Source organism: Oncorhynchus mykiss, chromosome 4 (genome assembly GCF_057628025.1).
Source record: "Oncorhynchus mykiss isolate SJ-2025 chromosome 4, ASM5762802v1, whole genome shotgun sequence".
Classification (NCBI taxonomy): Eukaryota; Metazoa; Chordata; class Actinopteri; order Salmoniformes; family Salmonidae; genus Oncorhynchus; species Oncorhynchus mykiss.
The window spans coordinates 4,213,393-4,241,051 of NC_143025.1; the positions used below are offsets into that span (position 1 = coordinate 4,213,393).

At 44.4% G+C, this 27,659-nt stretch overlaps 1 protein-coding gene across 1 annotated transcript; it reads left to right on the forward strand.

The window, feature by feature from the left end:
- Positions 1-696: 696 nt before the first annotated feature.
- LOC110513990 (E3 ubiquitin/ISG15 ligase TRIM25) lies at positions 697-27,070 on the forward strand. Its single transcript, XM_036972157.2, is given in 7 exon segments — positions 697-1,379; positions 1,814-1,858; positions 1,861-1,909; positions 3,064-3,297; positions 25,060-25,219; positions 25,345-25,404; positions 25,636-27,070. Coding segments are annotated over 4 exon segments (723 nt in total). The 5' UTR covers positions 697-782; the 3' UTR covers positions 3,096-3,297; positions 25,060-25,219; positions 25,345-25,404; positions 25,636-27,070.
- The last annotated feature ends 589 nt before the right edge of the window (positions 27,071-27,659 follow it).

A 27,659-nucleotide genomic window follows, 5' to 3' on the forward strand; every position in this document is an offset into this window, starting at 1 on the left:
TACTGTATATTAACTATATACCACACCTCCTCAGTCCTTATCTGTGGTACTGTATATTAACTATATACCACACCTCCTCAGTCCTTATCTGTGGTACTGTATATTAACTATATACCACACCTCCTCAGTCCTTATCTGTGGTACTGTATATTAACTATATACCACACCTCCTCAGTCCTTATCTGTGGTACTGTATATTAACTATATACCACACCTCCTCAGTCCTTATCTGTGGTACTGTCTATTAACTATATACCACACCTCCTCAGTCCTTATCTGTGGTACTGTATATTAACTATATACCACACCTCCTCAGTCCTTATCTGTGGTACTGTATATTAACTATATACCACACTTCCTCAGTCCTTATCTGTGGTACTGTATATTAACTATATACCACACCTAATCAGGCCTTATTGATGAATTACAACACATAGGTGTATTATAAGGCATTATAAAGGTCATTAAAATAATGATACATACCTACTTCATAGAAACTGTTACCCTTCATATATTCTAACAACTCACATTTTAAGATTCATTATGTCATTTGTTCCATGTTAAGGGCTCCAACCTTGGAACAAAACTATTTGTCTCCCTCTTGCTGTTGCATGCAGTTCCTCACTCTCTTCCTCCATTCCTCTAACCCCTCCCTCCTTCTAACCCCACCCCTCTGGCAGAACCAGGAAGTCCCTCCCCTTCCCAGAAACTCTCTTCTGAGGAAACGAAACTGATCTGAGTCTCTGTGTCGTCTGTCTGTGTGAGAGTGAACAACCGTCCAAATGGCTCAACAGGGAGTTCTGCTGGACCAGGACCAGTTCTGTTGTTCTGTCTGTCTGGATCTACTGAAGGAGCCGGTCACTATTCCCTGTGGACACAGTTACTGTAGGAGCTGTATTGAGGGCTGCTGGGATCAGGATGTTCTGAAAGGGGTCTATAGCTGTCCTCAGTGCAGACATACCTTCACTACAAGGCCTATGCTGATGAAAAATAGCATGTTGGCTGAGCTGGTGGAGAAACTGAAGAAGACAGGACTCCAGGCTGCTCCCCCTCCTGTTCTGTGCTATGCTGGACCTGGAGATGTGGCGTGTGATTTCTGCACTGGGACCAGAAAGCAGAAAGCCCTCATGTCCTGTCTGGTGTGTCTGGCCTCTTACTGTGAGACTCACCTCCAACCTCACTATGAATCTCCTGCTTTGAAGAAGCACAAGCTGGTCAAAGCCACGGCACAACTACAGGAGAAGATCTGCTCTCATCATGACAAACTGCTGGAGGTTTACTGTCGTACCGATCAGCAGTGTATCTGTCATCTGTGTGTGATGGATGAACATAAAGGCCATGATACAGTGTCAGCTGCAGCAGAGAGGACTGAGAAACAGGTAAGACCAGAACAACTTGTTGTTGACTGTCTGATAAACAAGGAATTAAAGATACAGTAGGAACTAAATCTGTTTGAATATGAGATCATTATATTATATACAATATGAAATGGATCCACAAATATGAACACAAACCTTGAGTATATAGATATGTTAACCCAGATTCTCCAAATGTATCACCATTTTCTAAAATAAAACTCTATTCTCATTCTGAATGGCCTTTTATGAGTCCAAAGTTCAGTCTCAACCCCTTGATACATGTAGGCCTACCATAAAAACTATAATCATTCACATAGCAACATAATATAATTTTGTAAAGGGACTTCCTCAGGATTGTAGACCTTCCTCTCTATGGGTCCTATGTCACATTACTATACTATTGATCTACTGGACTAATAAAGCGTGATAGCGCATTGAAGAGTGATTCTCCACAGAGGCAGCTGGGGATGAGTCAGCAGAAGGTCCAGCAGAGATTCCAGGAGAGAGAGAAGGAGCTGAAGGAGCTCCAACAGACTGTGGAGTCTCTCAAGGTGAGTATTGTTGACCAGAGGAGACACACCATTTCACTTCTTTCCTCCAGTCAGAGAGAGAGAGAGAGGGACCCCTATCCAATCCCACTGACCCCACTGTTGGGAACAGGCTGTCTAGACCCCTTTCAGAGAATAGACTGGTTCATGTAACCAACTGGGCTGCCTCATCACATAACCATGAGTAACCATGACGACTCATGTCCCCTATACATTAATATGGAACTGTCTCTCTCTCAATTCAATTCAAAAGTCTTTATTTGCATGGGAAACATATCTTTACTATTCCAAAGCAAGTAAAATAATAATGAACAGTAAACATTGAACAACATTTATTTTCAAAAGAATAGAGACATTTCAAATGTTATAATTCAAGTGCAAACAGAGTGAGTCGTGCCCCAGACTGAGTCCTGGAGGTGAAATGGAAATGAATGAGGGAGAGTTCAGTGAGGTAGAAGGTGTTGAGAAGAGTTCAGAACCAGAGAAGTATTTGGTCATATTAGATTTGACTTCAGAAGAGTTCCAGGGTGTGTTGAGGTCATTGTCATGGTGCAGGAGCAGATAGGGTCAACGTAGTGGAATGGGGTAGTGGAGGGAGGGAGGAGAGTAGAGCAGGACCAAGAGGTGTTCTGTACCTGTCTGTCCAGGAGGGAGAAGAGTAGAGCAGGACCAAGAGGCGTTCTGTACCTTTCTGTCCAGGAGGGAGGAGATTAGAGCAGGACCAAGAGGTGTTCTGTACCTGTCTGTCCAGGAGGGAGGAGAGTAGAGCAGGACCAAGAGGTGTTCTGTACCTGTCTGTCCAGGAGGGAGGAGAGTAGAGCAGGACCAAGAGGTGTTCTGTACCTGTCTGTCCAGGAGGGAGGAGAGTAGAGCAGGACCAAGAGGTGTTCTGTACCTGTCTGTCCAGGAGGGAGGAGAGTAGAGCAGGACCAAGAGGTGTTCTGTACCTGTCTGTCCAGGAGGGAGGACAAGGCCTGGTGGACCTGGAGAGCAGGGTGGCAGAGGTCTGACTCAATGAGGTGTAGAGAGACTGAACCTACTTTCTCTGTCTGTCTCTCTCTGTCTCACTCTCTCTCTCTCTCTCTGTCTCTGTGTCTCTGTCTCTCTCTCTGTCTCTCTCTCTCTCTCTCTCTCTCTCTCTCTCTCTCTCTCTCCAGCGCTCTGCACAGTCAGCAGTGGAGGACAGTGATCAGATCTTTACTGAGCTGATCCGCTCCATTGAGAGAAGGAGCTCTGAGGTGAAGGAGCTGATCAGAGCCCAAGAGAAGGCTCAAGTGAGTCAAGCTGAAGGACTCCTGGGGCAACTGAAGCAGGAGATAGCTGAGCTGAGGAAGAGAAGCACTGAGCTGGAGCAGCTCTCACACACAGAGGATCACATCCATTTCCTCCAGGTAACTAAACTGTCTTGTTACATGTGATATGAAATTAACTTCATGTGAAATTATTCATCTCAATCATTATGTTGTCCTGTCTGTCTCTCTATCAGTCTCTCCCTCTCTCTCTCTGTCCCTGTCTCTCTGTCCATCCCTCTTGCTCTCTGTCTCTCTCTCTGTCCGTCCCTCTCTCTCTCTGTCCGTCCCTCTCTCTCTCTCTCTGGCCGTCCCTCTCTCTCTCTCTCTGTCCGTCCCTCTCTCTCTCTCTCTGTCCGTCCCTCTCTCTCTCTCTCTGTCCGTCCCTCTCTCTCTCTGTCCGTCCCTCTCTCTCTGTCCGTCCCTCTCTCTCTGTCCGTCCCTCTCTCTCTGTCCGTCCGTCCCTCTCTCTCTGTCCGTCCGTCCCTCTCTCTCTCCGTCCCTCTCTCTCTGTCCGTCCGTCCCTCTCTCTCTGTCCGTCCCTCTCTCTCTGTCCGTCCCTCTCTCTCTGTCCGTCCGTCCCTCTCTCTCTGTCCGTCACTCTCTCTCTCCGTCCCTCTCTCTCTGTCCGTCCGTCCCTCTCTCTCTGTCCGTCCGTCCCTCTCTCTGTCCGTCTCTCTCTCTCTCCGTCCGTCTCTTTCTCCGTCCGTCCCTCTCTCTGTCCGTCCCTCTCTCTCTCTGTCCGTCCCTCTCTCTCTCTGTCCGTCCCTCTCTCTCTGTCCGTCCCTCTCTCTCTCTCTCTGTCCGTCCCTCTCTCTCTCTCTCTGTCCGTCCCTCTCTCTCTCTCTCTGTCCGTCCCTCTCTCTCTCTCTCTGTCCGTCCCTCTCTCTCTCTGTCCGTCCCTCTCTCTCTCTGTCCGTCCCTCTCTCTCTCTGTCCGTCCCTCTCTCTCTCTCTTTGTTCGTCCCTCTCTCTCTCTCTCTGTCCTTCCCTCTCTCTCTCTCTCTCTCTCTCTCTCCAGAGTTATCAGTCTCTCTCTCTCTCTCTCTCTCCAGAGGTATCAATCTCTCTCTCTCTCTCTCTCTCCAGAGGTATCAGTCTCTCTCTCTCTCCAGAGGCATCAGTCTCTCTCTCTCTCCCCCTCTCTCTCTCTCTCTCTCCAGAGTTATCACTCTTTTTCTCTCTCTCTCCAGAGTTATCAGTCTCTCTGTCTCAATTCAATTCAATTCAATTCAATTCAAGGGCTTTATTGGCATGGGAAACATGTGTTAACATTGCCAAAGCAAGTGAGGTAGACAACATACAAAGTGAATATATAAAGTGAAAAACAACAAAAATTAACAGTAAACATTACACATACAGAGGTTTCAAAACAGTAAAGACATTACAAATGTCATATTATATATATATATACAGTGTTTTAACAATGTACAAATGGTTAAAGGACACAAGATAAAATAAATAAGCATAAATATGGGTTGTATTTACAATGGTGTGTGTTCTTCACTGGTTGCCCTTTTCTCGTGGCAACAGGTCACAAATCTTGCTGCTGTGATGGCACACTGTGGAATTTCACCCAGTAGATATGGGAGTTTTTCAAATTTGGATTTGTTTTCGAATTCTTTGTGGATCTGTGTAATCTGAGGGAAATATGTCTCTAATATGGTCATACATTGGGCAGGAGGTTAGGAAGTGCAGCTCAGTTTCCACCTCATTTTGTGGGCAGTGAGAACATAGCCTGTCTTCTCTTGAGAGCCATGACTGCCTACGGCGGCCTTTCTCAATAGCAAGGCTATGCTCACTGAGTCTGTACATAGTCAAAGCTTTCCTTAATTTTGGGTCAGTCACAGTGGTCAGGTATTCTGCCGCTGTGTACTCTCTGTTTAGGGCCAAATAGCATTCTAGTTTGCTCTGTTTTTTGTTAATTCTTTCCAATGTGTCTGTTACGCACGCCTCTATGAAGAGGGAACGCAACACCCTGCTACAACTAAACTCTCTGTGAAGTGAAAGAGGTATGGACTGTAGGTGCGAGTAAGGATGACAACAGACAGAATGTGGTACCGTTTACAAGGACTTTATTCCTTTACACGGTAATATGGGGAAAAGGGGCTGGACGGAACCAAAGCAAAGAAAGTAAATCTCAAAGCCCCCCCCTCTCCTATCTTACCTGCCTACCCACTACTTACCATACCTTAAGGGAACATTTCGACATTTCGTGTATGATCAGTGAGAAAGTCCATATTGCAAATGTACGGTCCCTTACCAGACGTCCGAAATCGTTTGTAAAATTCGCGGTCGGCGTCGGGCCGTGCGGTAGGGCCGGACCTACCGGGAAGTCATCGAATGAACTTTGTCGGACGTTCGGTTTCCGTTAAATAAAATAAACAAGTTTTGGACCGTTTTTCCGCCATCCCGGAAATTCCCACCAGATGGCATACGGAATCGTATGGCAATTTGGCAAAACGACGGGGCCTTATCTCAAAAACTGAAAATATTTCGAAGCCGAAACTTGGTGAGCGTAGGTTTGGCATAATGGGCAGTTGGCCCCGAACGGGATGGCGTCTAGGCCTCGACGGTTTTTGAGTTACGGACATTTTTCTGGGATTAAAGGCTTAAAATGGAAATAGATCAATTATTTTTCCACTTCAGGTCAAAGTCAAGGAGCCTCCGGTGTCAATAAAAAAAGAACCAGCCATTTATCTATCGTCATTTAAGAGAAACGGAACAATGACAAATTGGTGATGGTCACAAATAGGCGTTTTTTCAACAGTTACAGATCCAGTTGCAGGGTGTTCATACAAATCTTTTTAAAGTGTGCTGCGGAGCTCTGCGACATTTCTGTGATTTTCTATGATTTTCTGAAATAACACAATAACTCAGTTCTTAACGTAAAGACTTAAAACTCAGGATTATGTAAAGGCATACCCCAATCAGGATATGAGTTTATTTATAGCTTCCTGTGCCAACCAGAAGTGCCTTAAATGGTGTCATAATGGCTGTTTCCAAGGGTTAAAAAGGTCAGATCTTTTCAAAACTTCATATGTGTGATTAGGCAACCCCCATAAACTGTAAGTCAGTCATTTCTCCCAACAGATGTCAAAGAAAAGCTCTCACACACACACACAGCAAGGATGGAGTGACAAAGTGCGGTGCTTAAAGACACAGAGAGCAGGCAATGCAATGCATTACCATAATCCCTAGGCCGTGCCGAGTTCAACGAGATATCCCGCTTGACCGTAGCTCGCTCGGTCTAGGCGCAGCGACCATTAGAATAGTAGGCCCAAAATGAAGCCTGCCCCACAATGTCATTTGCTTTTGGGTGACAGTGAGAGAACCGTTAGGGTGAGACGAAAAATTCCACCACATGAATGTTCCTAAGGTCCTCCCGATCTGAACAAGCCTAACCTTGCCCGTGTGGCATTAACCCTTAACAGTAAAACAGTGTTTTTTGATCTCACAGATTACAGTGTCATCTCTCCCCATAGGAATACATAGCCTGCACCACAAAATTCAACCTGAAGCCTATATGGGTTATGAATGCCGTATGAACCTGTCTTCGGTACCAGTCCATCAGGCCACTATGAGGTCTACCTGTGTTGATTCTAAGCCTCCTGGACCAACCGGAAGTGGTTAAAATCACCCTAAAAGTGTTTACCCATACACTGCCTGCAGTTTGATAGACATAGTGCATTCAACCCTGTGTAGATCAGTCAATTCTTAACGTAAAGACTTAAAACTCGGGATTCTGTAAGTGGCTATGTCAATCAAGACATGTGTTTACTTATAGCTTCCTGTGCCAACCGGAAGTGCCTTTAATTGGGTCACACTCTCTGTTTCGAAGGGTTAAAAAAGTCACATCTCTCCAAAACTTCATATGTGTGACTAGGTAACCCTTCTGAACTGTAAATCAGTCATTATTCCCAACAGATGTCAAAGAAAAGCTCCCTCACACACACACAGGAAGGATGGAGTGATAAAGTGCGGTGCTTAAAGACACAGAGAGCAGGAAATGGCATTAGCATAATCCCTAGGCTGTACCGAGTTCAACGAGATATCCCGCTTGACCGTAGCTCGCTCGGTCTAGGCGCAGCGACCATTAGAATAGTAGGCCCAAAATGAAGCCTGCCCCACAATGTCATTTGATTTTGGGTGAGAGTGAGAGAACCGTTAGAGTGAGAAGAAAAATTCCACCACATGAATGTTCCTAAGGTCCTCCCGATCTGAACAAGCCTAACCTTGACCGTGTGGCATTAACCCTTCACAGAAAAACAGGGTTTTTTGATCTCACAGATTACAGTGTCATCTCTCCCCATAGGAATACATAGCCTGCACCACAAAATTCAACCTGAAGCCTATATGGGTTATGAATGCCGTATGAACCTGTCTTCGGTACCAGTCCATCAGGCCACTATGAGGTCTACCTGTGTTGATTCTAAGCCTCCTGGACCAACCGGAAGTGGTTAAAATCACCCTAAAAGTGTTTACCCATACACTGCCTGCAGTTTGATAGACATAGTGCATTCAACCCTGTGTAGATCAGTCAATTCTTAACGTAAAGACTTAAAACTCGGGATTCTGTAAGTGGCTATGTCAATCAAGACATGTGTTTACTTATAGCTTCCTGTGCCAACCGGAAGTGCCTTTAATTGGGTCACACTCTCTGTTTCGAAGGGTTAAAAAAGTCACATCTCTCCAAAACTTCATATGTGTGACTAGGTAACCCTTCTGAACTGTAAATCAGTCATTATTCCCAACAGATGTCAAAGAAAAGCTCCCTCACACACACACAGGAAGGATGGAGTGATAAAGTGCGGTGCTTAAAGACACAGAGAGCAGGAAATGGCATTAGCATAATCCCTAGGCTGTACCGAGTTCAACGAGATATCCCGCTTGACCGTAGCTCGCTCGGTCTAGGCGCAGCGACCATTAGAATAGTAGGCCCAAAATGAAGCCTGCCCCACAATGTCATTTGATTTTGGGTGAGAGTGAGAGAACCGTTAGAGTGAGAAGAAAAATTCCACCACATGAATGTTCCTAAGGTCCTCCCGATCTGAACAAGCCTAACCTTGACCGTGTGGCATTAACCCTTCACAGAAAAACAGGGTTTTTTGATCTCACAGATTACAGTGTCATCTCTCCCCATAGGAATACATTGCCTGCACCCCTAATTTCAACCTGAGGCCTATGTGGGTTATGAATGCCGTATGAACCTGTCTTCGGTACCAGTCCATCAGGCCACTATGAGGTCTACCTGTGTCGAATCTAAGCTTCCTGGACCAACCGGAAGTGGTTAAAATCACCCTAAAAGTGTTTACCCATACCCTGCCTGCAGTTTGATAGACATAGTGCATTCAAGCCTGTGTAAATCAGTCAGTTCTAAACGTAAGGACTTAAAACTCAGGATTCTGTAACAGCATACCCCAATGAGGATATGTGTTGATTTATAGCTTCCTGTGCCAACCGGAAGTGTCATAATTGGTGTCTCAGGGGCTGTTTCGAAGGGTTAAAAAAGTCTGATCTTTCCAAAACTTCATATGTGTGATTAGGCAACCCCCATGAACTGTAAATCAGTCATTTTTCCCAAAAAAATTCAAAGGAAAAAAAAATCACACTAAAACACAACTTGGAAGGAGGGACGTATTGGAGTGCGTAGAGACAGACAGTGGCTGCAATAGTTAGCTTTGTTGGAGCTAAAAAAGAACCGTCAGACCTAGAGTTCCGAAACTTTAGAAACCTGTTATAGACCTCCCGTCGATGGTGCGTGGTGAGTTACGCGGCTCTAGAAGGTTCTCGGACCGAGAAACAGCCTCGTACATTTGCAATAACTTCAATTCATTTTTGCATCACGAAAATGACATTTAGAAATGTCCCAGAGTCGCAAGACTAGGTGCATTGCGAACGTCTCGGCCCATATAGACAGACCCCAACGTTTCTGTCCGATAGCTCGTTCAAGGACCCCGTAGCAAGTCATGGAAAATAGTGGATTTTCAGCACCAATTAGGGTTTTTCTCGGACACCAAATGACCTATCGAGCCAAAACTTGGGATTCGGGGTCGCCTCAGCTAGGCCAACACATAACATAAGAAATGGACCCGCAGCTAGAACGTAACTACGTGTTTTATGGTTTTTTTATGGTTTGAACCGAAGGCCTTGTGAATTTTGGGCCAGCTCTGAAGTATGTAATAGTTGGCTACTAAACGAGTTGGAAAAAGTGGGTTTGGTGTCATTTTGTATCAGTTTGGTGGTCAGAATGATATCTAATTGACTGATGGACTCTTGTCCACTTGACTCTTGTACATTTGCAATATGATTCTATAGTGAAAAAACATCACCAAAAGCGACATTCTGAAATCAACCCAAACGAGCGATTGAGATGACCCAGAATCACTGCAAAGCCATCCCGAGTTCATCGGGCCAGTCAATTTCACATTCCTGCAGGATTTTTATAGCATGACAAATTCGTGATGGTACCTGCCCATTAAAACATATTGCAAATGCACAGTGACTTTGAAAAAGTAAGGAAACAAACAAAAAAAATCTAAAAAATTTTGTTGCACATTTTAGATCACCAGTTGCACGGAGGAAAATCGTTACTTTTGACTTTGACTTTTGACTTCCTATGACATCATATTGCAAATGGAGAAAACATATGCCTTATGCACAAGTAAAAAAAATATATATATATGATAATAAAGTATGACTAAAGTATGTTGATAAAGTTCTTATACATGTGTTGACACAAAAATCGAAAGAATTTTAAAAAACGGTCCAGAAAGCACTTTAAGGATGTGTGAAGTTTTTTACCAAATTTTTACATTTTTGACTTTTGACTTCCCATGAAATCATATTGCAAATGGACAAAACATATGCCTTATGCGCATGTAATTAAAAAAAAAATATATATGATGACAAAAGTATACTCATACAGTTCTTACACATGTGTAATTGACAAAAAAAAATCGAAAGAATTTCAAAAAAAGGTCCAGAAAGCACTTTAAGGGGTGATAAGTTTTTTTTATTTTTTTATTCTTTTTTCAAAATTTTGCTTTTGGATGTTGACTTGGGTTGCATTTGCAATATGAAAAGCCCCGGTGGAACGCACACGCCCCCTATTGGATTTTTGAAGCGTTACAATTGGCAATTGCCATATGGCATTTGCAATATACTTTGCATGAATCAACGCCAAATTGGGTGGTATTGGCCATTGTGTATATGGTTTGTCCAATGCCAATATTTTGCCATTAATTTTTGTCCAAATCAGGGGGGTATTCCCTTACTAATTTAGCACCACCTGGTGCCCTAACCAAAATACAGGGAGTGGTCCGCCCAGGTCTTACCTAGTGTGCCTAGACAGTGAATATACTATGGGTATATGTATGCCCGCGGGCCTCTTGCCTAAGCACTCCCAAGGTGCCTTCCCCTTTCCCCCTGGGAACAAATGAAACAGAATATTAAACAATTTTACAAACAAACTAAGAAACAGAGGACATCAAATAAGCTCTACCTGAGCAACAAACTCACAGAACATACCCACTCTCAGCAATGAACTCCCAGCAAAATCAACCTCTAGCAAAAACTCTCTATCACAAACAATCGCTCTGCAATGACCTCAGCAAAAACTCTCTCAGCAATCCCTACCTCCAAATCTCTCTAGCAAAATCTCTCTCAGCAATCCCTACCTCCAAAATCCCTCTAGCAAAATCTCTCTCAGCTATCCCTACCTCCAAAATCTCTCTATGCAATCCCTACCTCCAAAAATCTCTCTCTCCTGAACAGAACACTGGCTTTTATATAGCTTCAGAATGAATGTAACTGGAGACAGCTGTGTCTTGACGAGGAGGCGGGGTCAGCTCTCCAATTAGCCCTGGAGTCGACCAATCAGCTGCTTGAGGATTTCAGGAAGCCATTTCCTGAAATAAAACACATGCACAAACACAAACTACAACACAAACTGGGGAACGTAACAGTGTCAAGTAATTCTCTTTTTGTTTTCTCATGATTTGGTTGGGTCTAATTGTGCTGTTGTCCTGGGGCTCTGTAGGGTGTGTTTGTGTTTGTGAACAGAGCCCCAGGACCAGCTTGCTTAGGGGACTCTTCTCCAGGTTCATCTCTCTGTAGGTGATGGCTTTGTTATGGAAGGTTTGTGAATCACTTCCTTTTAGGTGGTTGTAGAATTTAACGGCTCTTTTCTGGATTTTGATAATTAGTGGCTATCGGCCTAATTCTGCTCTGCATGCATTATTTGGTGTTCTACGTTGTACACGGAGGATATTTTTGCAGAATTCTGCGTGCAGAGTCTCAATTTGGTGTTTGTCCCATTTTGTGAAGTCTTGGTTGATGAGCGGACCCCAGACCTCACAACCATAAAGGGCAATGGGCTCTATGACTGATTCAAGTATTTAAGTATTTACTAATCGGTATGTTGATATTTATGTTTCTTTTGATGGCATAGAATGCCCTTCTTGCCTTGTCTCTCAGATCGTTCACAGCTTTGTGGAAGTTACCTGTGGCGCTGATGTTTAGGCCAAGGTATGTATAGTTTTTTGTGTGCTCTAGGGCAACAGTGTCTAGATGGAATTTGTATTTGTGGTCCTGGTGACTGGACCTTTTTTGGAACACCATTATTTTGGTCTTACTGAGATTTACTCTCAGGGCCCAGGTCTGACAGAATCTGTGCACAAGATCTAGGTGCTGCTGTAGGCCCTCCTTGGTTGGTGACAGAAGCACCAGATCATCGGCAAACAGCAGACATTTGACTTCGGATTCTAGCAGGGGGAGGCCGGGTGCCGCAGACTTTTCTAGTGCCTGCGCCAATTCGTTGATATATATGTTGAAGAGGGTGGGGCTTAAGCTGCATCCCTGTCTAACCCCACGACCCTGTGTGAAGAAATGTGTGTGTTTTTTGCCAATTTTAACCACACACTTGTTGTTTGTGTACATGGATTTTATAATGTCGTATGTTTTACCCCCAACACCACTTTCCATCAGTTTGTATAGCAGACCCTCATGCCAGATTGAGTCGAAGGCTTTTTTGAAATCAACAAAGCATGAGAAGACTTTGCCTTTGTTTTGGTTTGTTTGGTTGTCAATTAGGGTGTGCAGGGTGAATACATGGTCTGTTGTACGGTAATTTGGTAAAAAGCCAATTTGACATTTGCTCAGTACATTGTTTTCATTGAGGAAATGTACGAGTCTGCTGTTAATAATAATGCAGAGGATTTTCCCAAGGTTACTGTTGACACATATTCCACGGTAGTTATTGGGGTCAAATTTGTCTCCACTTTTGTGGATTGGGGTGATCAGTCCTTGGTTCCAAATATTGGGGAAGATGCCAGAGCTAAGTAGGATGTTAAAGAGTTTTAGTATAGCCAATTGGAATTTGTTGTCTGTATATTTGATCATTTCATTGAGGATACCATCAACACCACAGGCCTTTTTGGGTTGGAGGGTTTTTATTTTGTCCTGTAACTCATTCAATGTAATTGGAGAATCCAGTGGGTTCTGTTAGTCTTTAATAGATGATTCTAAGATCTGTATTTGATCATGTATATGTTTTTGCTCTTTATTCTTTGTTATAGAGCCAAAAAGATTGGAGAAGTGGTTTACCCATACATCTCCATTTTGGATAGATAACTCTTCATGTTGTTGTTTGTTTAGTGTTTTCCAATTTTCCCAGAAGTGGTTAGAGTCTATGGATTCTTCAATTGCATTGAGCTGATTTCTGACATGCTGTTCCTTCTTTTTCCGTAGTGTATTTCTGTATTGTTTTAGTGATTCACCATAGTGAAGGCGTAGACTCAGGTTTTCCGGGTCTCTATGTTTTTGGTTGGACAGGTTTCTCAATTTCTTTCTTAGATTTTTGCATTCTTCATCAAACCATTTGTCATTATTGTTAATTTTCTTCGGTTTTCTATTTGAGATTTTTAGATTTGATAGGGAAGCTGAGAGGTCAAATATACTGTTGAGATTTTCTACTGCCAAGTTTACACCTTCACTATTACAGTGGAACGTTTTACCCAGGAAATTGTCTAAAAGGGATTGAATTTGTTGTTGCCTAATTGTTTTTTGGTAGGTTTCCAAACTGCATTCCTTCCATCTATAGCATTTCTTAATGTTGCTCAGTTCCTTTGGCTTTGATGCCTCATGATTGAGTATTGCTCTGTTTAAGTAGACTGTGATTTTGCTGTGGTCTGATAGGGGTGTCAGTGGGCTGACTGTGAACGCTCTGAGAGACTCTGGGTTGAGGTCAGTGATAAAGTAGTCTACAGTACTACTGCCAAGAGATGAGCTATAGGTGTACCTACCACAGGAGTCCCCTCGAAGCCTACCGTTGACTATGTACATACCCAGCGTGCGACAGAGCTGCAGGAGTTGTGACCCATTTTTGTTGGTTATGTTGTCATAGTTGTGCCTAGGGGGGCATATGTGGGAGGGAATGCTGTCATCTCCAGGCAGGTGTTTGTCCCCCAGTGTGCTGAGGGTGTCAGGTTCTTGTCCGGTTCTGGCATTTAGGTCGCCACAGACTAGTACATGTCCCTGGGCCTGGAAATTATTGATTTCCCCCTCCAGGATGGAGAAGCTGTCTTCATTAAAATATGGGGATTCTAGTGGGGGGATATACAGTGCCTTGCAAAAGTATTTGGCCCCCTTGAACTTTGCGACCTTTTGCCACATTTCAGGCTTCAAACATAAAGATATAAAACTGTATTTTTTTTTGTGAAGAATCAACAACAAGTGGCACACAATCATGAAGTGGAACGACATTTATTGAATATTTCAAACTTTTTTAACAAATCAAAAACTGAAAAATTGGGCGTGCAAAATTATTCAGCCCCCTTAAGTTAATACTTTGTAGCGCCACCTTTTGCTGCGATTACAGCTGTACGTCGCTTGGGGTATGTCTCTATCAGTTTTGCACATCGAGAGACTGACATTTTTTCCCATTCCTCCTTGCAAAACAGCTCGAGCTCAGTGAGGTTGGATGGAGAGCATTTGTGAACAGCAGTTTTCAGTTCTTTCCACAGATTCTCGATTGGATTCAGGTCTGGACTTTGACTTGGCCATTCTAACACCTGGATATGTTTATTTTTGAACCATTCCATTGTAGATTTTGCTTTATGTTTTGGATCATTGTCTTGTTGGAAGACAAATCTCCGTCCCAGTCTCAGGTCTTTTGCAGACTCCATCAGGTTTTTTTCCAGAATGGTCCTGTATTTGGCTCCATCCATCTTCCCATCAATTTTAACCATCTTCCCTGTCCCTGCTGAAGAAAAGCAGGCCCAAACCATGATGCTGCCACCACCATGTTTGACAGTGGGGATGGTGTGTTCAGCTGTGTTGCTTTTACGCCAAACATAACGTTTTGCATTGTTGCCAAAAAGTTCAATTTTGGTTTCATCTGACCAGAGCACCTTCTTCCACATGTCTGGTGTGTCTCCCAGGTGGCTTGTGGCAAACTTTAAATGACACTTTTTATGGATATCTTTAAGAAATGGCTTTCTTCTTGCCACTCTTCCATAAAGGCCAGATTTGTGCAATATACGACTGATTGTTGTCCTATGGACAGAGTCTCCCACCTCAGCTGTAGATCTCTGCAGTTCATCCAGAGTGATCATGGGCCTCTTGGCTGCATCTCTGATCAGTCTTCTCCTTGTATGAGCTGAGAGTTTAGCGGGACGGCCAGGTCTTGGTAGATTTGCAGTGGTCTGATACTCCTTCCATTTCAATATTATCGCTTGCACAGTGCTCCTTGGGATGTTTAAAGCTTGGGAAATCTTTTTGTATCCAAATCCGGCTTTAAACTTCTTCACAACAGCATCTCGGACCTGCCTGGTGTGTTCCTTGTTCTTCATGATGCTCTCTGCGCTTTTAACGGACCTCTGAGACTATCACAGTGCAGGTGCATTTATACGGAGACTTGATTACACACAGGTGGATTGTATTTATCATCATTAGTCATTTAGGTCAACATTGGATCATTCAGAGATCCAATGATCTGAACTTCTGGAGAGAGTTTGCTGCACTGAAAGTAAAGGGGCTGAATAATTTTGCACGCCCAATTTTTCAGTTTTTGATTTGTTAAAAAAGTTTGAAATATCCAATAAATGTCGTTCCACTTCATGATTGTGTCCCACTTGTTGTTGATTCTTCACAAAAAAATACAGTTTTATATGTTTATGTTTGAAGCCTGAAATGTGGCAAAAGGTCGCAAAGTTCAAGGGGGCCGAATACTTTCGCAAGGCACTGTAGGTAGCACACAGGAGGACATTTTTCTCTGTTAGGATAATTTCCTTTAAAATTTCTAGCCAAATGTAAAATGTTCCTGTTTTGATTAATTTAATGGAGTGAGTTAGGTCTGCTCTATACCAAATTAGCATACCCCCTGAGTCCCTTCCCTGTTTCACACCTGGTAGTTTGGTGGATGGGACTACCAGCTCTCTGTAACCTAGAGGGCAACCAGTGGGTCCGTCTCCTCTATACCAGGTTTCTTGCAGGATGACAATGTCTGTTTTACCGATTTCTTTGGTGAAGTCCGGGTTTCTGCTATTTAGGCCAAAGGCAGATGACCTCAGGCCTTGGATATTCCAGGATAATATAGTGAAGGCTTTTTGTTCCATAGAGTGTCCAATGTTGTTGGTCGTGGTTTGGCCTCAGGCCAGTAAGTGTGAGCAGAGCCTGCTGAGCATCTGGTACATCCCATTGGCTTGGGCGAGTGTGAGAGTGGGGGTTGGGACTGTTTGCCCGCTCACTACCTGGGCGTATGTGTGGCTTTCATGTTGAGGCCCTCTTTGCGGGGGTGGGGTGCGTGGGGTGGGCAGGAGTGGCATAGGTCTGATCTGAGGGGGCCTAAATGGGGTGTGGGCATGGTTGACGTGGGGGGGGTGTTGATTGGTTGGGGTGGGGGTGTGGATGTGTCTGGGTGTACTGTGGTCTGGATGTAATTCCTCTTGGCGTGGGTCCTCTATGTGTAGGTCCAGGGGGGGGTCCTGCAGATCTGGGAGGGTGTCTCGCTGGTCTGGATGGGGTGTCTATTGATCTGTTGCTCCTGTGTGAAGTGTTGGGGATACGTTTGAGAGCGATGTCCTTTAGAGTTCGGGCAAAGGTGGGCACTGCTGCCTTGTAGAGGTGGACCTGGTCATAGAGGCTGTTCAAGTCCAGGGTGGAGTGGTGGGCCAGGAAAACGTTTGGTTTTGAGGCACAGTCACGGGAAATACTTGCATTTACCCGCTGTATTGTGGCAGGGTGGAAGTCTTTTCGTGGTAGCAGGGTGGAGATAACCACTTGTGCGTTGGGGAAAGTAGAAGAAGTCTTTTCAATCACTCCCTTCAGTGCTGTGGCCACTCTTTCCTGCTGTGCTCTCAGGTCGTTTGCGCCTGTGTGTATTATTATGTGGCTGGGTGAGCCTAGTTTGGCCTCAGACAGAAGGTCTAGGGCGCGCTGGGTGTTTGGACACCAGAGTTTAGACACACTGTGTTTGGGAAAAAGTTTTTTTTCTTCTATATATTTCCCATTTGAGTCCATAAGTAGTACAATCTGTGTCTTGTGTTTGTCCTCAGTGGGTGTGGGGGGGTTGTCCAAAGGGCTATCAGGGTGGCTGACAGGGGGGGTGCTCAGAGGGGGTGAGAGCCTCTGGGCTTGGGGTTCTTCATTTGTCTGTTCTGCTGTGATGTCGAGACTTTTGTTGGGTACTGAGGTGGGCTGTTCTGCTGGCTTCTCTGTGGGGGTGGCCACCTCTCTAGTGGGTTGTTCTCTGTCACACGCCGTCCCCCTCAACTTCTCCTCCATCCCCCTCAACCTCTCCTCCACCAGCAGTCTGATACTCTCCTCTAGTGCTCTGTTCTGCTCCTCTTTCTCCTGTTGTATTTGTCTCACCACTGTCCAAAGTGCAGATATGTCTCTGTCCACCTCCAGCTCTCCGGGTCTGGTTAAGGGGCTGTTGTTGTGCTGGACTGTTGTCTGGGTCTGTGCTGACTGAAGTGTAATCACCTGCTGTTCCAGCTCCACCTGCCTTACCTCCAGCTGGGTGAATTTGTCCTTCATTTCAATGAGGGAGTGGTAATCTGTGCTGGGAGGTTGACTCTCCGCTGGGGGTTGCTCGCCTGTGGGGTTATATAATGAAGAGGTCTGGTCTGACCCGCTCGGTATGGGGGTATCTTTATCAAGGGAGAGCTTCTCCTGCAGGGCTAATTCTTTGATTAGGTGAAAGTCCAGCTGAAACTGTTTGTGGTTACCCTGTACCATTACTGTTCCGGATTTATAGATATTTATATTACTTAACTCAGAGTCCTCGTTATCAAGTATCCTGAGTTTCCACCCCTCGTTAACCCCCCCTCTCTTAACAAAGGGGTAGTGTGCTAATATGGCACTGTGCCATGCCAGGGGATGGTTTGTGTGGAAGATAAGGTTGCTGATGTTCCCATTTTTGTAATAGTCAGCAAAAAGTGTTTCTTGATTTTCCATAAGGAGCTTCTTCTTGTGGTCTTTTCTTGCCTTATCATTCTTTACATGCAATGGGTACTGTATTTTAATTACCTCTGAACAGCGGGAGGGAGCTTCTAAGGCCTCTCCATTTGGTTGGGGTAGACTGTGTGACTCTCCTGCCATTGTTGGGCTAATGGGCTTTGACACCTCTCACTTGACACGTCTGTGCTAGTTGAAGCTCTATCAAGCTTGGTAGAATTATGTTAGAATTCAGTCCTTATAAAGTAATGTTGTGTATTTTTCTTCTTGGCTTTTGGAAATAAAATATAATTTCAGACTAAACATTACTCACTCAGTTCCAGGTTGGATGGTGTTTTCAGGTTTCTGTTGTTTTCCAGAGAATTTGCTGTATAGGGTAATAAATCCTTGGTTGTTGTGAACTTTCCAGGTGATTCCGTAATTCCGTCCAAAATCAGGTTGTAGGTTTTAAGTTTTGATTTGAAGTAGGGGTTATGTTGAAGAGGGTAGAATCTAGTATGTGTTCCTGACAAAAAATCCAAGTTTATCTAACTCCTAATCTATCTTTTTTAAAGAAAATGCAGGAGCTCTGATCCTGACCTCTGCTCTGCTCTGCTCTTCTCTCTCTCTGTCTCTCTCTCTCCAGAGTTATCAGTCTCTTTTTCTCTCTCTCTCCAGAGTTATCAGTCTCTCTGTCTCTCTCTCTCTGTCTCTCTCTCTCTCTCCAGAGTTATCAGTCTCTCTGTCTCTCTCTCTCTCTCTCTGTCTCTGCATGCTGGGAGTGATTGGTGCATGCTGGGAAATGTTTGAGTGAAGGAGTGCGTGTGTTGTGGAGAGTTAGATATTCACAACTTTCTTTCGGTTTGCTATTTCTTGGTGGCATTTTTTTGGTTTTCTTCTGTGCATTATTTTTACTTTTTTTGTTGTGGTAGAATTAAGTTTTTTATTTTTCGTATCGAAATTACCCTGATTTTGGCGGGGATGGCAGCCCGAATGGGGATGCCGTCCCTGTCACTTCGACACGGCTTTAGGTGTGTTACTGAAGCTACTGTCACGGTGGAGGAGTTTCTGGTCGTCGTAGGAGAGAAGGTAGGCTATGAGAATATTGCTTATGCATCCCGGATGAATAAAGCTGTGGTGGTATTTCTTAAAGAAGAGTGTCTGGTAGATGGGATGGTTGAGCATGGTGTACTTCTTAAAGAAGAGTGTCTGGTTGATCGGATGGTTGAGCATGATGTACTTCTTAAAGAAGAGTGTCTGGTAGATCGGATGGTTGAGCATGGTGTACTTCTTAAAGAAGAGAGTCTTGTTGATCGGATGGTTGAGCATGGTGTACTTCTTAAAGAAGAGTGTCTGGTTGATCGGATGGTTGAGCATGGTGTACTTCTTAAAGAAGAGTGTCTGGTTGATCGGATGGTTGAGCATGGTGTACTTCTTAAAGGAATGTTTATTCAAGTTACGCCACTTTTTTTCTCCGTCAACAAGGGTAACGATTTCAAATGTACCACCGTTTATTCCAAATGAGCTATTGGAGCGCGAGTTATTGCGCTTTGGGAAGTTCGCCAGTTCAATTAAGGTTGTTCCGTTGGGTTGCAAACACCCGGCGTTGAAACAGGTAATGTCATTTCGGCGACAGGTGTTTATGTTTTTGGACTCACCGGAGCAGACTTTAGAGTTATCGTTTAAAGTCAAGTATGACAACAGATTGTATATGGCTTATGCTAGCACGGGTAGTCAACGGTGTTTTGAGTGTGGGGATGTTGGTCATAAGCGACATGCTTGCCCGAAAAGGGAGAAGGCCGAGGGAGGGGCGCAGGTGGTCATCATAATGCCTGGGCCCACTGATGTAGGGAGAGGTGGACCGACAGCGGCAGAGCAGCCACAAGCACCTGGTGCTGAGGAACAAGTTATCCGTGTTGAGGGCACGGGGTTGCAACTTGTATTAGAGGGAAATGTTATGCTACAGAAAAGTATTGTTGTAGAAGGTAAGGATGTATCTGAAGAGCCAGTTCGTCAGACTGGTGAGCAGGTGCCCAGTATGAGTGCTGGGGTAAAGGAGGGGATTCATGTGGAGCTAGGCTCCCAGGTAGTGGAGGAGATGCCCACTACGAGTGCTGGGGTTCATGTAGAGCTAGGCTCCCAGGTAGTGGAGGAGATGCCCACTACGAGTAATGAGGTACAGGAGGGTTTTCATGTGGAGCTAGGCTCCCAGGTCTCAAGGCCATCAGACTGTTAAACAGCCACCACTAACATTGAGTGGCTGCTGCCAACACACTGACACTGACTCAACTCCAGCCACTTTAATAATGGGAATTGATGGGAAATGATGTAAATATATCACTAGCCACTTTAAACAATGCTACTTTATATAATGTTACTTACCCTACATTATTCATCTCATATGCATACGTATATACTGTACTCTATATCATCGACTGTATCCTTATGTAATACATGTATCACTAGCCACTTTAACTATGCCACCCTAGTTTACATACTCATCTCATATGTATATACTGTACTCGATACCATCTACTGTATCTTGCCTATGCTGCTCTGTACCATCACTCATTCATATATCCCTATGTACATATTCTTTATCCCCTTACACTGTGTACAAGACAGTAGTTTTGGAATTGTTAGTTAGATTACTTGTTGGTTATTACTGCATTGTCGGAACTAGAAGCACAAGCATTTCGCTACACTCGCATTAACATCTGCTAACCATGTGTATGTGACAAATAAAATTTGATTTGATTTGAGGTAGTGGAGGAGATGCCCACTACGAGTAATGAGGTACAGGAGGGTTTTCATGTGGAGCTAGGCTCCCAGTTAGTGGAGGAGATGCCCACTATGAGTAGTGATGTTCAGGTGGGGCTAGTCTCCCAGGTAGTGGAGGAGATGCCTGGTACGAGTGATGAGGTGCAAGTGGGGAGTGTTGAAAGGGATGTGGTAGAGGGGAGTCAGTTGTCTGTGGTCTCAGCTGAGGATCAGGAGAATGATATGGATATCTCTTTAGATATTACAACTGCTGGCGAGGACTCAGTTTATGATCTAGAGGAGGTAAATGAGTTTTTGGATCAGACTTTTGGGAAATCTGTCAAATTGGCAGATTATTTTGATGTTGATAAGTTTGTGAGGTCAGCTGTGATGTTACAGAAGACGGTGGGGTTAGACCAATTGAGTGAGAAGAAGCGGTTTCGCTTGAGGAAATTTATTACTACTGTTTCAGCAGCAAAAGGTGGTGGGAAACGTGTTCAGGTTAAGAGAAGAAAGAAAAATAATGATGATGATCATGCTTCATAGGGTGTCTTTTTTCTCGTTGGTTTCTCTGTGGTTTCTTCTGCTTTTCTTTTCTCTTTTCTATATGGAGGTACTAAGGGTAGGTTCTCTCAATATTAATGGGGGAAGGGACAGGAATAAGAGGGCTTGGGTATTAGAAGTAATAAAACAGAAAAGGCTTAATGTAGTTTTCCTACAGGAGACACACAGTGATGAGGAAAATGAGGTTGACTGGGGTATGTGGTGGGAGGGGCAGCATGTACTCAGTCATGGTACTAATTCCAGTGCTGGGGTGGCAATCTTGTTTTCCTCAGGCTTAGGGGTGACTGTGGTATCTACAACAGAGATTGTCAAGGGTCGGGTTTTATTGGTCAAGGTGGATGTTATGGGGTTTCTGTTTGTTTTTTTGAATGTTTATGCTCCTAATGAGGGTACAGAGCGTATTGCTATATTTGATCAAATAAAGGAAACCTTAAGACAGTGTGATCAAGAGGGGTGTGTGGTTTTAGGGGGGGACTGGAACTGTACTGTGGATTTTACTGTTGATCGCACCGCTGAAGAACCTCACCTGCGGTCAGCCACTTGCCTGTCTGGCCTATTAACTGAGTTTGAGCTTTCTGATGTGTGGAGAGTAAGGAATGCAAAAGTTAGGCAGTACACATGGCTAAAAATTAATGAAGGTCGTGTCAGTGCAGCAAGGTTAGACAGGTTGTATGTATCTGATCACTACTGTAGTAGGGTTGGAAAGTGTGCCATTACTCCTGTGGGTTTCTCTGATCATCATATCGTTACTGTTGATATTCACTTGTCCTGTCCACGACGGTCATCGCCTTACTGGTATTTTAATGTTAAATTGTTACATGATGTCATGTTTTGTGGCAGGTTTTTGTTGTTTTGAGAAAAATGGAGGGGTATAAAAGGGAATTTTGAGTCCTTGAGACAATGGTGGGAGGTTGGGAAGGCCCAAATATGAGTTTTTTGTCAACAGTATACTGCTCTGTCTCAAATGGAGGTTAAAGAGACTATCAAGGCCCTTGAACAGGACATCAAATCTACTGAATTGAAGCTGCTCACTCAGAACGACCCTGGACTAGTCATGAACTTACAGGACAAGAGACATGAACTGAGGTCGACCCTGGACCAGTCATGAACTTCCAGGACAAGAGACATGAACTGAGGTCGTTTCTGCATGAAAGAGTGAAGGGTGCCTTGATTAGGTCTCGTTTCGCTTCCCTCAAGGATATGGATGCTCCTAGCGCTTTTTTTTTCCAACCTAGGACAGTCGAAATTTCAACGCAAACAGATGGTCTGCCTTCGTCTCCCTGATGGGAAGGTGACCACGAATGCTATTGAAATGCGTCAACATGCCGTGGATTTTTACTCATCCCTTTATAAGGCGGAGGATTGTGACTCTTTATGTACTGAACAGTTGTTACACGGTCTTCCTCAATTGGGACCTGAGCAGAGAGTCGCATTGGACGCTGATATTACACTGCAAGAGCTGTCCACAGCAGTTATGCAGCTCTCAACAGGCCGAGCCCCTGGCATCGATGGTTTACCATCTGAGTTTTATAAGCATATAAGGGGGTCTATTGGGGAGGAATTTTATGAAGTGCTGTGTGAATCTTTTCATGAGGGTTCTCTTCCTGTATCATGTCAACGTGCGGTGCTTTCACTGTTGCCAAAAAAAGGGGGATTTGGCTCTCATAAAAAATTGGAGACCTGTTGCCTTGCTGTGCGCAGAATACAAAATTGTTTCTAAATGTCTCTCAAACAGGTTGAAAGAGTATCTGGGATTGTTGATCCACAAGGACCAGTCCTACTGTGTACCTGATTGCTCTATTGTTGACAACTTGTTTCTGATAAGAGATGTTTTAGACATTTGTAAACTGTCTGATGTAAATGTGGGTTTACTTTCGTTGGATCAGGAGAAGGCTTTTGATCGTGTGGACCACCAGTACTTGTTTCAAACAATGAAAGCCTTTGGGTTTGGGGATGTTTTTCTGTCTTGGGTGAATTTACTGTATGCTGGAGCCTCGTGTATGGTGAAGGTTGGTGGTGGTTTGAGTTGCCCCATCCCTGTCGAAAGGGGCATCAGGCAGGGATGCCCAATTTCAGGGCAGTTATATAGTCTGGCGATTGAACCAATGCTTTGTTTTTTAAGAGCGAAGCTTACTGGTTTCTCTGTGCCAGGTGTAATGAAGGGTCCCACGTTAGCACTGTCTGCGTATGCAGATGACGTGATCGTTTTTATTACAGGGGGTGAGGATGTTAAGGTTCTCTCAAACACTTTAAAGGTGTATGAGGGGGCCTCCTCAGCTAGAGTCAATTGGGGAAAGAGTGAAGCGCTGTGGGCAGGTCAGCTTCAGATGGGGTCCGCTCCGTGGTTACCAGGGGGGCTTCAGTGGGGCAGAGATGGAATGAAGACTTTGGGAGTTTTTCTAGGCTCCGATGTCTTTCAGAAAAAGAACTGGGAGGGTGTAGTGGAGAAAGTGTGTGCCAGACTGTCAAGGTGGAAATGGGTGTTGCCCCAGCTGTCCTATAGGGGACGGGTCCTGGTAGCTAATAATCTTGCTGCTTCTACCCTGTGGCACAGACTAATGATTTTACAGCCACCAAAGGGTCTGATACAAGAGCTTCAGAGGACCCTTGTCAATTTCTTCTGGTCTGGACAACACTGGATCAAAGCTGCAGCCTTGTATCTGCCACTGCACGAGGGTGGGCAAGGCCTGGTGGACATTTCCTCTGGGATCACGGCTTTCTGGCTCCAAGCAGCCCAGAGATTGTTGTACAGAGACTGTTCTAGCTGGGTCGAAACAGCCTACATATTGATGAGGAGAGCGGGCTGTTTGGGCTTAGACAAACATCTTTTCCTCTTAAAGCTGGAGGGGGGATTTGACTGGCCTGACTCCATTTTATGAGTCTGTTATGCAGGCTTGGAGAGTCTTTGTCAAGTCCCGTAAGACCGGCACGCCACCAGGGATGTGGCTTTTTGAAGAGCCTCTTTTTCATAACACTGCCATCCAGTCCCGTGTTCTGGGTTCAGCTAGCCTACGTTCATGCCTATTAGGCGTGGGGTGTACCAAGCTGGGTCATCTGATGCGGAGCAGGAGCAGATTGGAGGAGCTGAGAGAAAGAGCGGGGATCCGATCATCTCGCCTACTGAGGAAGGTCGTTGATGAGGTCTGCGACTCCTTGCCATTGCTTCATCTGCAGTATGTGACTGACATTTCCAATTCTGATCGGTGGAAGGAGGGTCTGGATTATGTGTTCCCTGCACTGATTGTTAGTGCTGCGATGGGGGCATTTGAGGAGGACGCGGGGAGGCTGCTTTCCTTCGATACCCCGGAGCTGGGGGAGTTCAAGGAGGTGGGAAAGAAGGCTATGTACAGAACATGTGTGAAGGTGTCCCATGCCTCTTCCCTGGAAGGGGTAAAATCGACGAGGTGGGCGGATGTGCTTGGTCCAGGTGCTTCTCCAAAAGGCTGTTGGCGATCATTATATAAACTGCCTATTGATGAGAGGACAGCTGACCTCCAATGGAGGATAATACATGGAGCTATAGCCACCAACATGCATCTGGTACACCTGGACCCTACTGTTGGGAAGGGGTGTCAATTCTGTGCTGAGGATGAATCTCTGGCATATCTGTTTTTGCTGTGTCCCAGGTTGGTTGGGATGATTGAACTGATCACTGATTGGTTCTCAATGTTGGGAGAGGTTTTCTCTTCCCAACTGTATATATTTTGGCCAAAGTACAGGTTCAGTTAAAAGGGTGTAGTTGTGTTGCTTAATTTTGTGTTAGGGGCAGCAAAATTAGCGATATGGAAGACCCGAAAGAACAGCATTCGGGGACAGGGGTCTGTGGATGTGGTGGGAATGCTGGAGGGAATGTTGGCAGCGAGACTAAGGGTTGAGTTTGCCTATTATAAACTTGTCAACAATATTGATCTGTTTTTGAGTATATGGGGTATTCAGAGGCTGTTGTGTTTAGTTACTGTGGAGGAGGAATTGGAGTTGTGTTTTTAATTGATGTGTAACTGTGGTTTTGTATGAGTATTTATTGTGTGGTGGGCCCCCAGACCCAATAAAGAGTATTTAAAACTCAAACTCTCTCTGTCTCTCTCTCTCTCTCTCTCTCCAGAGGTATCAGTCTCTCTCCAGTATCAGTGTATCTTCAGACTTACCCAGCATTGTTGTCCGTCCTCTTCAGTCCTTTGGAGATGCGAGTAAGACTGTGTCTGAACTGAGAGAGAAACTAGAAGACTTCCTTAAAGGAGAATGGACCAAGATCTCCACTACAGGTGTGTTGAAAACAATAAGAACATCAACTTTAGACCATTGAAAGTTCCCTACTAGTCATATACATGTGGAATATGGTCTGATGATAACATTCCCTCTCTCTGTCAATGTGTTTGTGTGTCTGTAGTGAATATAGTGGATGTTGTACTGCCTCCAGAGCCCAAGACCAGAGAACAGTTGTTACAATGTGAGTCTCTTTATTGTGAAGTAACTAACAGTCTCTTTTTACTGACACTCCTAACAATCCCTCTAGAAATATATAGCAATAGTAGATCTAATCAAAGACTGGGTATCTATCTGACTCCTCATATTTCTCTGATTTGATCTCTGCTGTGCTCTAATCAAAGACAGGGTAGATACAGTATCTGACTTAACTTATTGTTCTGACTCCCCTCATTGGTCTCTGCTCTTCTCCCAGATTCCTGTCAGCTCACACTGGACCCAAACACAGCATACACACGCCTCTCTCTGTCTGAAGGGAACAGAAAGGTGACACGTACAGGCCAAGTCCAACCATATCCTGACCATCCAGACAGATTCACCAACTACAGGCAGGTTCTGTGTAGAGAGGGTCTGTCTGGACGCTGTTACTGGGAGGTGGAGAGGACTGGTGTTGTTGTTACAGCAGTCTCATATAAAGACATCAGCAGAACAGAGACAGATGGTAGATTTGGATACAATAAAAAGTCCTGGAGTTTAGAGTGCTCTAGAGGTGTTTATTGGTTCAGACACAATAATGTTGTGACTAAAGTATCTGGCCCTCAGTCCTCCAGAGTAGGAGTGTACCTGGATCACAAGGCAGGTACTCTGTCCTTCTACAGTGTCTCTGACACAATGACCCTCCTCCACAGAGTCCAGACCACATTCACTCAGCCCCTCTATCCTGGGTTTGGGATTGGATATTGTTTTGTTCTCACTGGCTCTGCTGAGCTGGTTAAACTGTAGTAGGGTCCACATAGATACTAGTCATGCTGGTGTAGTCTATAGCTGAGCTGGTTAAACTGTAGTAGGGTCCACATAAGATACTAGTCATGCTGGTGTAGTCTATAGCTGAGCTGGTTAAACTGTAGTAGGGTCCACATAGACACTAGCATTGCTGGTGTAGTCTATAGCTGAGCTGGTTAAACTGTAGTAGGGTCCACATAGATACTAGTCATGCTGGTGTAGTCTATAGCTGAGCTGGTTAAACTGTAAACTGATTTGTTATTAATTAAAATTCAATACAATGTTTTAATCTTGTACATTTCCATGAATCATGATGTCTGGAGTTGATGTATATTGGTTGTCATTCAGAACCATTGATATGTTTTCTCAGTTTGTTCTCTGTCTCTATGTAATTCTCCTCAGTATCATTGATCAGCTTGTTGGCTCGGTCCTAATTGATGTGTTCTCTGTCACCTGGAGCTGCATGGAAAATGGTCCAGGAACTAAAGGACAATTCAGGACTAGTCAGCCCACTACAAGCTGGTATCACTTACTTTCTACTAAACTATATGGTCTGGTTTCCCAGACACAGATTAATCCTAGTCCTGGACTAAACAGTATGTTCAATGTAGATGTCCAGGAAACAGGCCCTAAATGTGTCATCTTTCATCCTCCCATACTGCTCAGTCCAGCAACATTAAACCTGTCCAGCAGGTGGTGCTGTTGACCAAACAATAAAACCAGCAGATATCTTGACTTGCCACTCAGTATATCAGTAATGTTCAGAATAGTACTTTAATATCATTGGAGATTGATGGTCTTTTTAATCCACTATCCAGAGTCAGGAACAGATGAAGTTAGGTCTGCTACTGTTCAGTGATTAAATATGATTTATGGTGATGGGAAATAATAAAAAACACTCAACTTCATCTAGTAATAGTTTTCCTTTGTTATTTATTCCAAGGTGTGTCTTTAACTTGTAAATGTATTGTGTGGAGGTGAGCTAGTGGTGTGGCTGATAGAATAGAATGAAAAGGGAGGAGGGGAGGAAGAGGGGAGGAGTGAAGGGCTGTTCAAGAAACCAGATGAGGAAGAGGAAGATGTTCAGGGGATTTACCCACTCTGTTCCCAAATGGTTCCCTATTCCCTATGTAGTGCACTACGGTGCTTCTGACCAGGCCTAAAGTAGTGTTCTACGTAGGGAATAGGGTGTAGATTTATTACAATATCATGCTTTAGTGTTTGGCACAACAATATAGTAGATCTCCACCCCCCACTTCCTGTCTGTCATCCCCCAGTTCTGTTAAGACTTCCTCTCATTGAACTGGGCCTCATTCTAAATGGTCACTTTGTATTGGTAGTCCATACTGGTCTTTACTATGGTTCTACATACAGTACCTGTATCAAATCAAATCAAATGTTATTTGTCACATACACATGGTTAGCAGATGTTAATGCGAGTGTAGCGAAATGGTAATCAAGCCTACCACTGTTGTGTCGTCCGCAAACTTGATGATT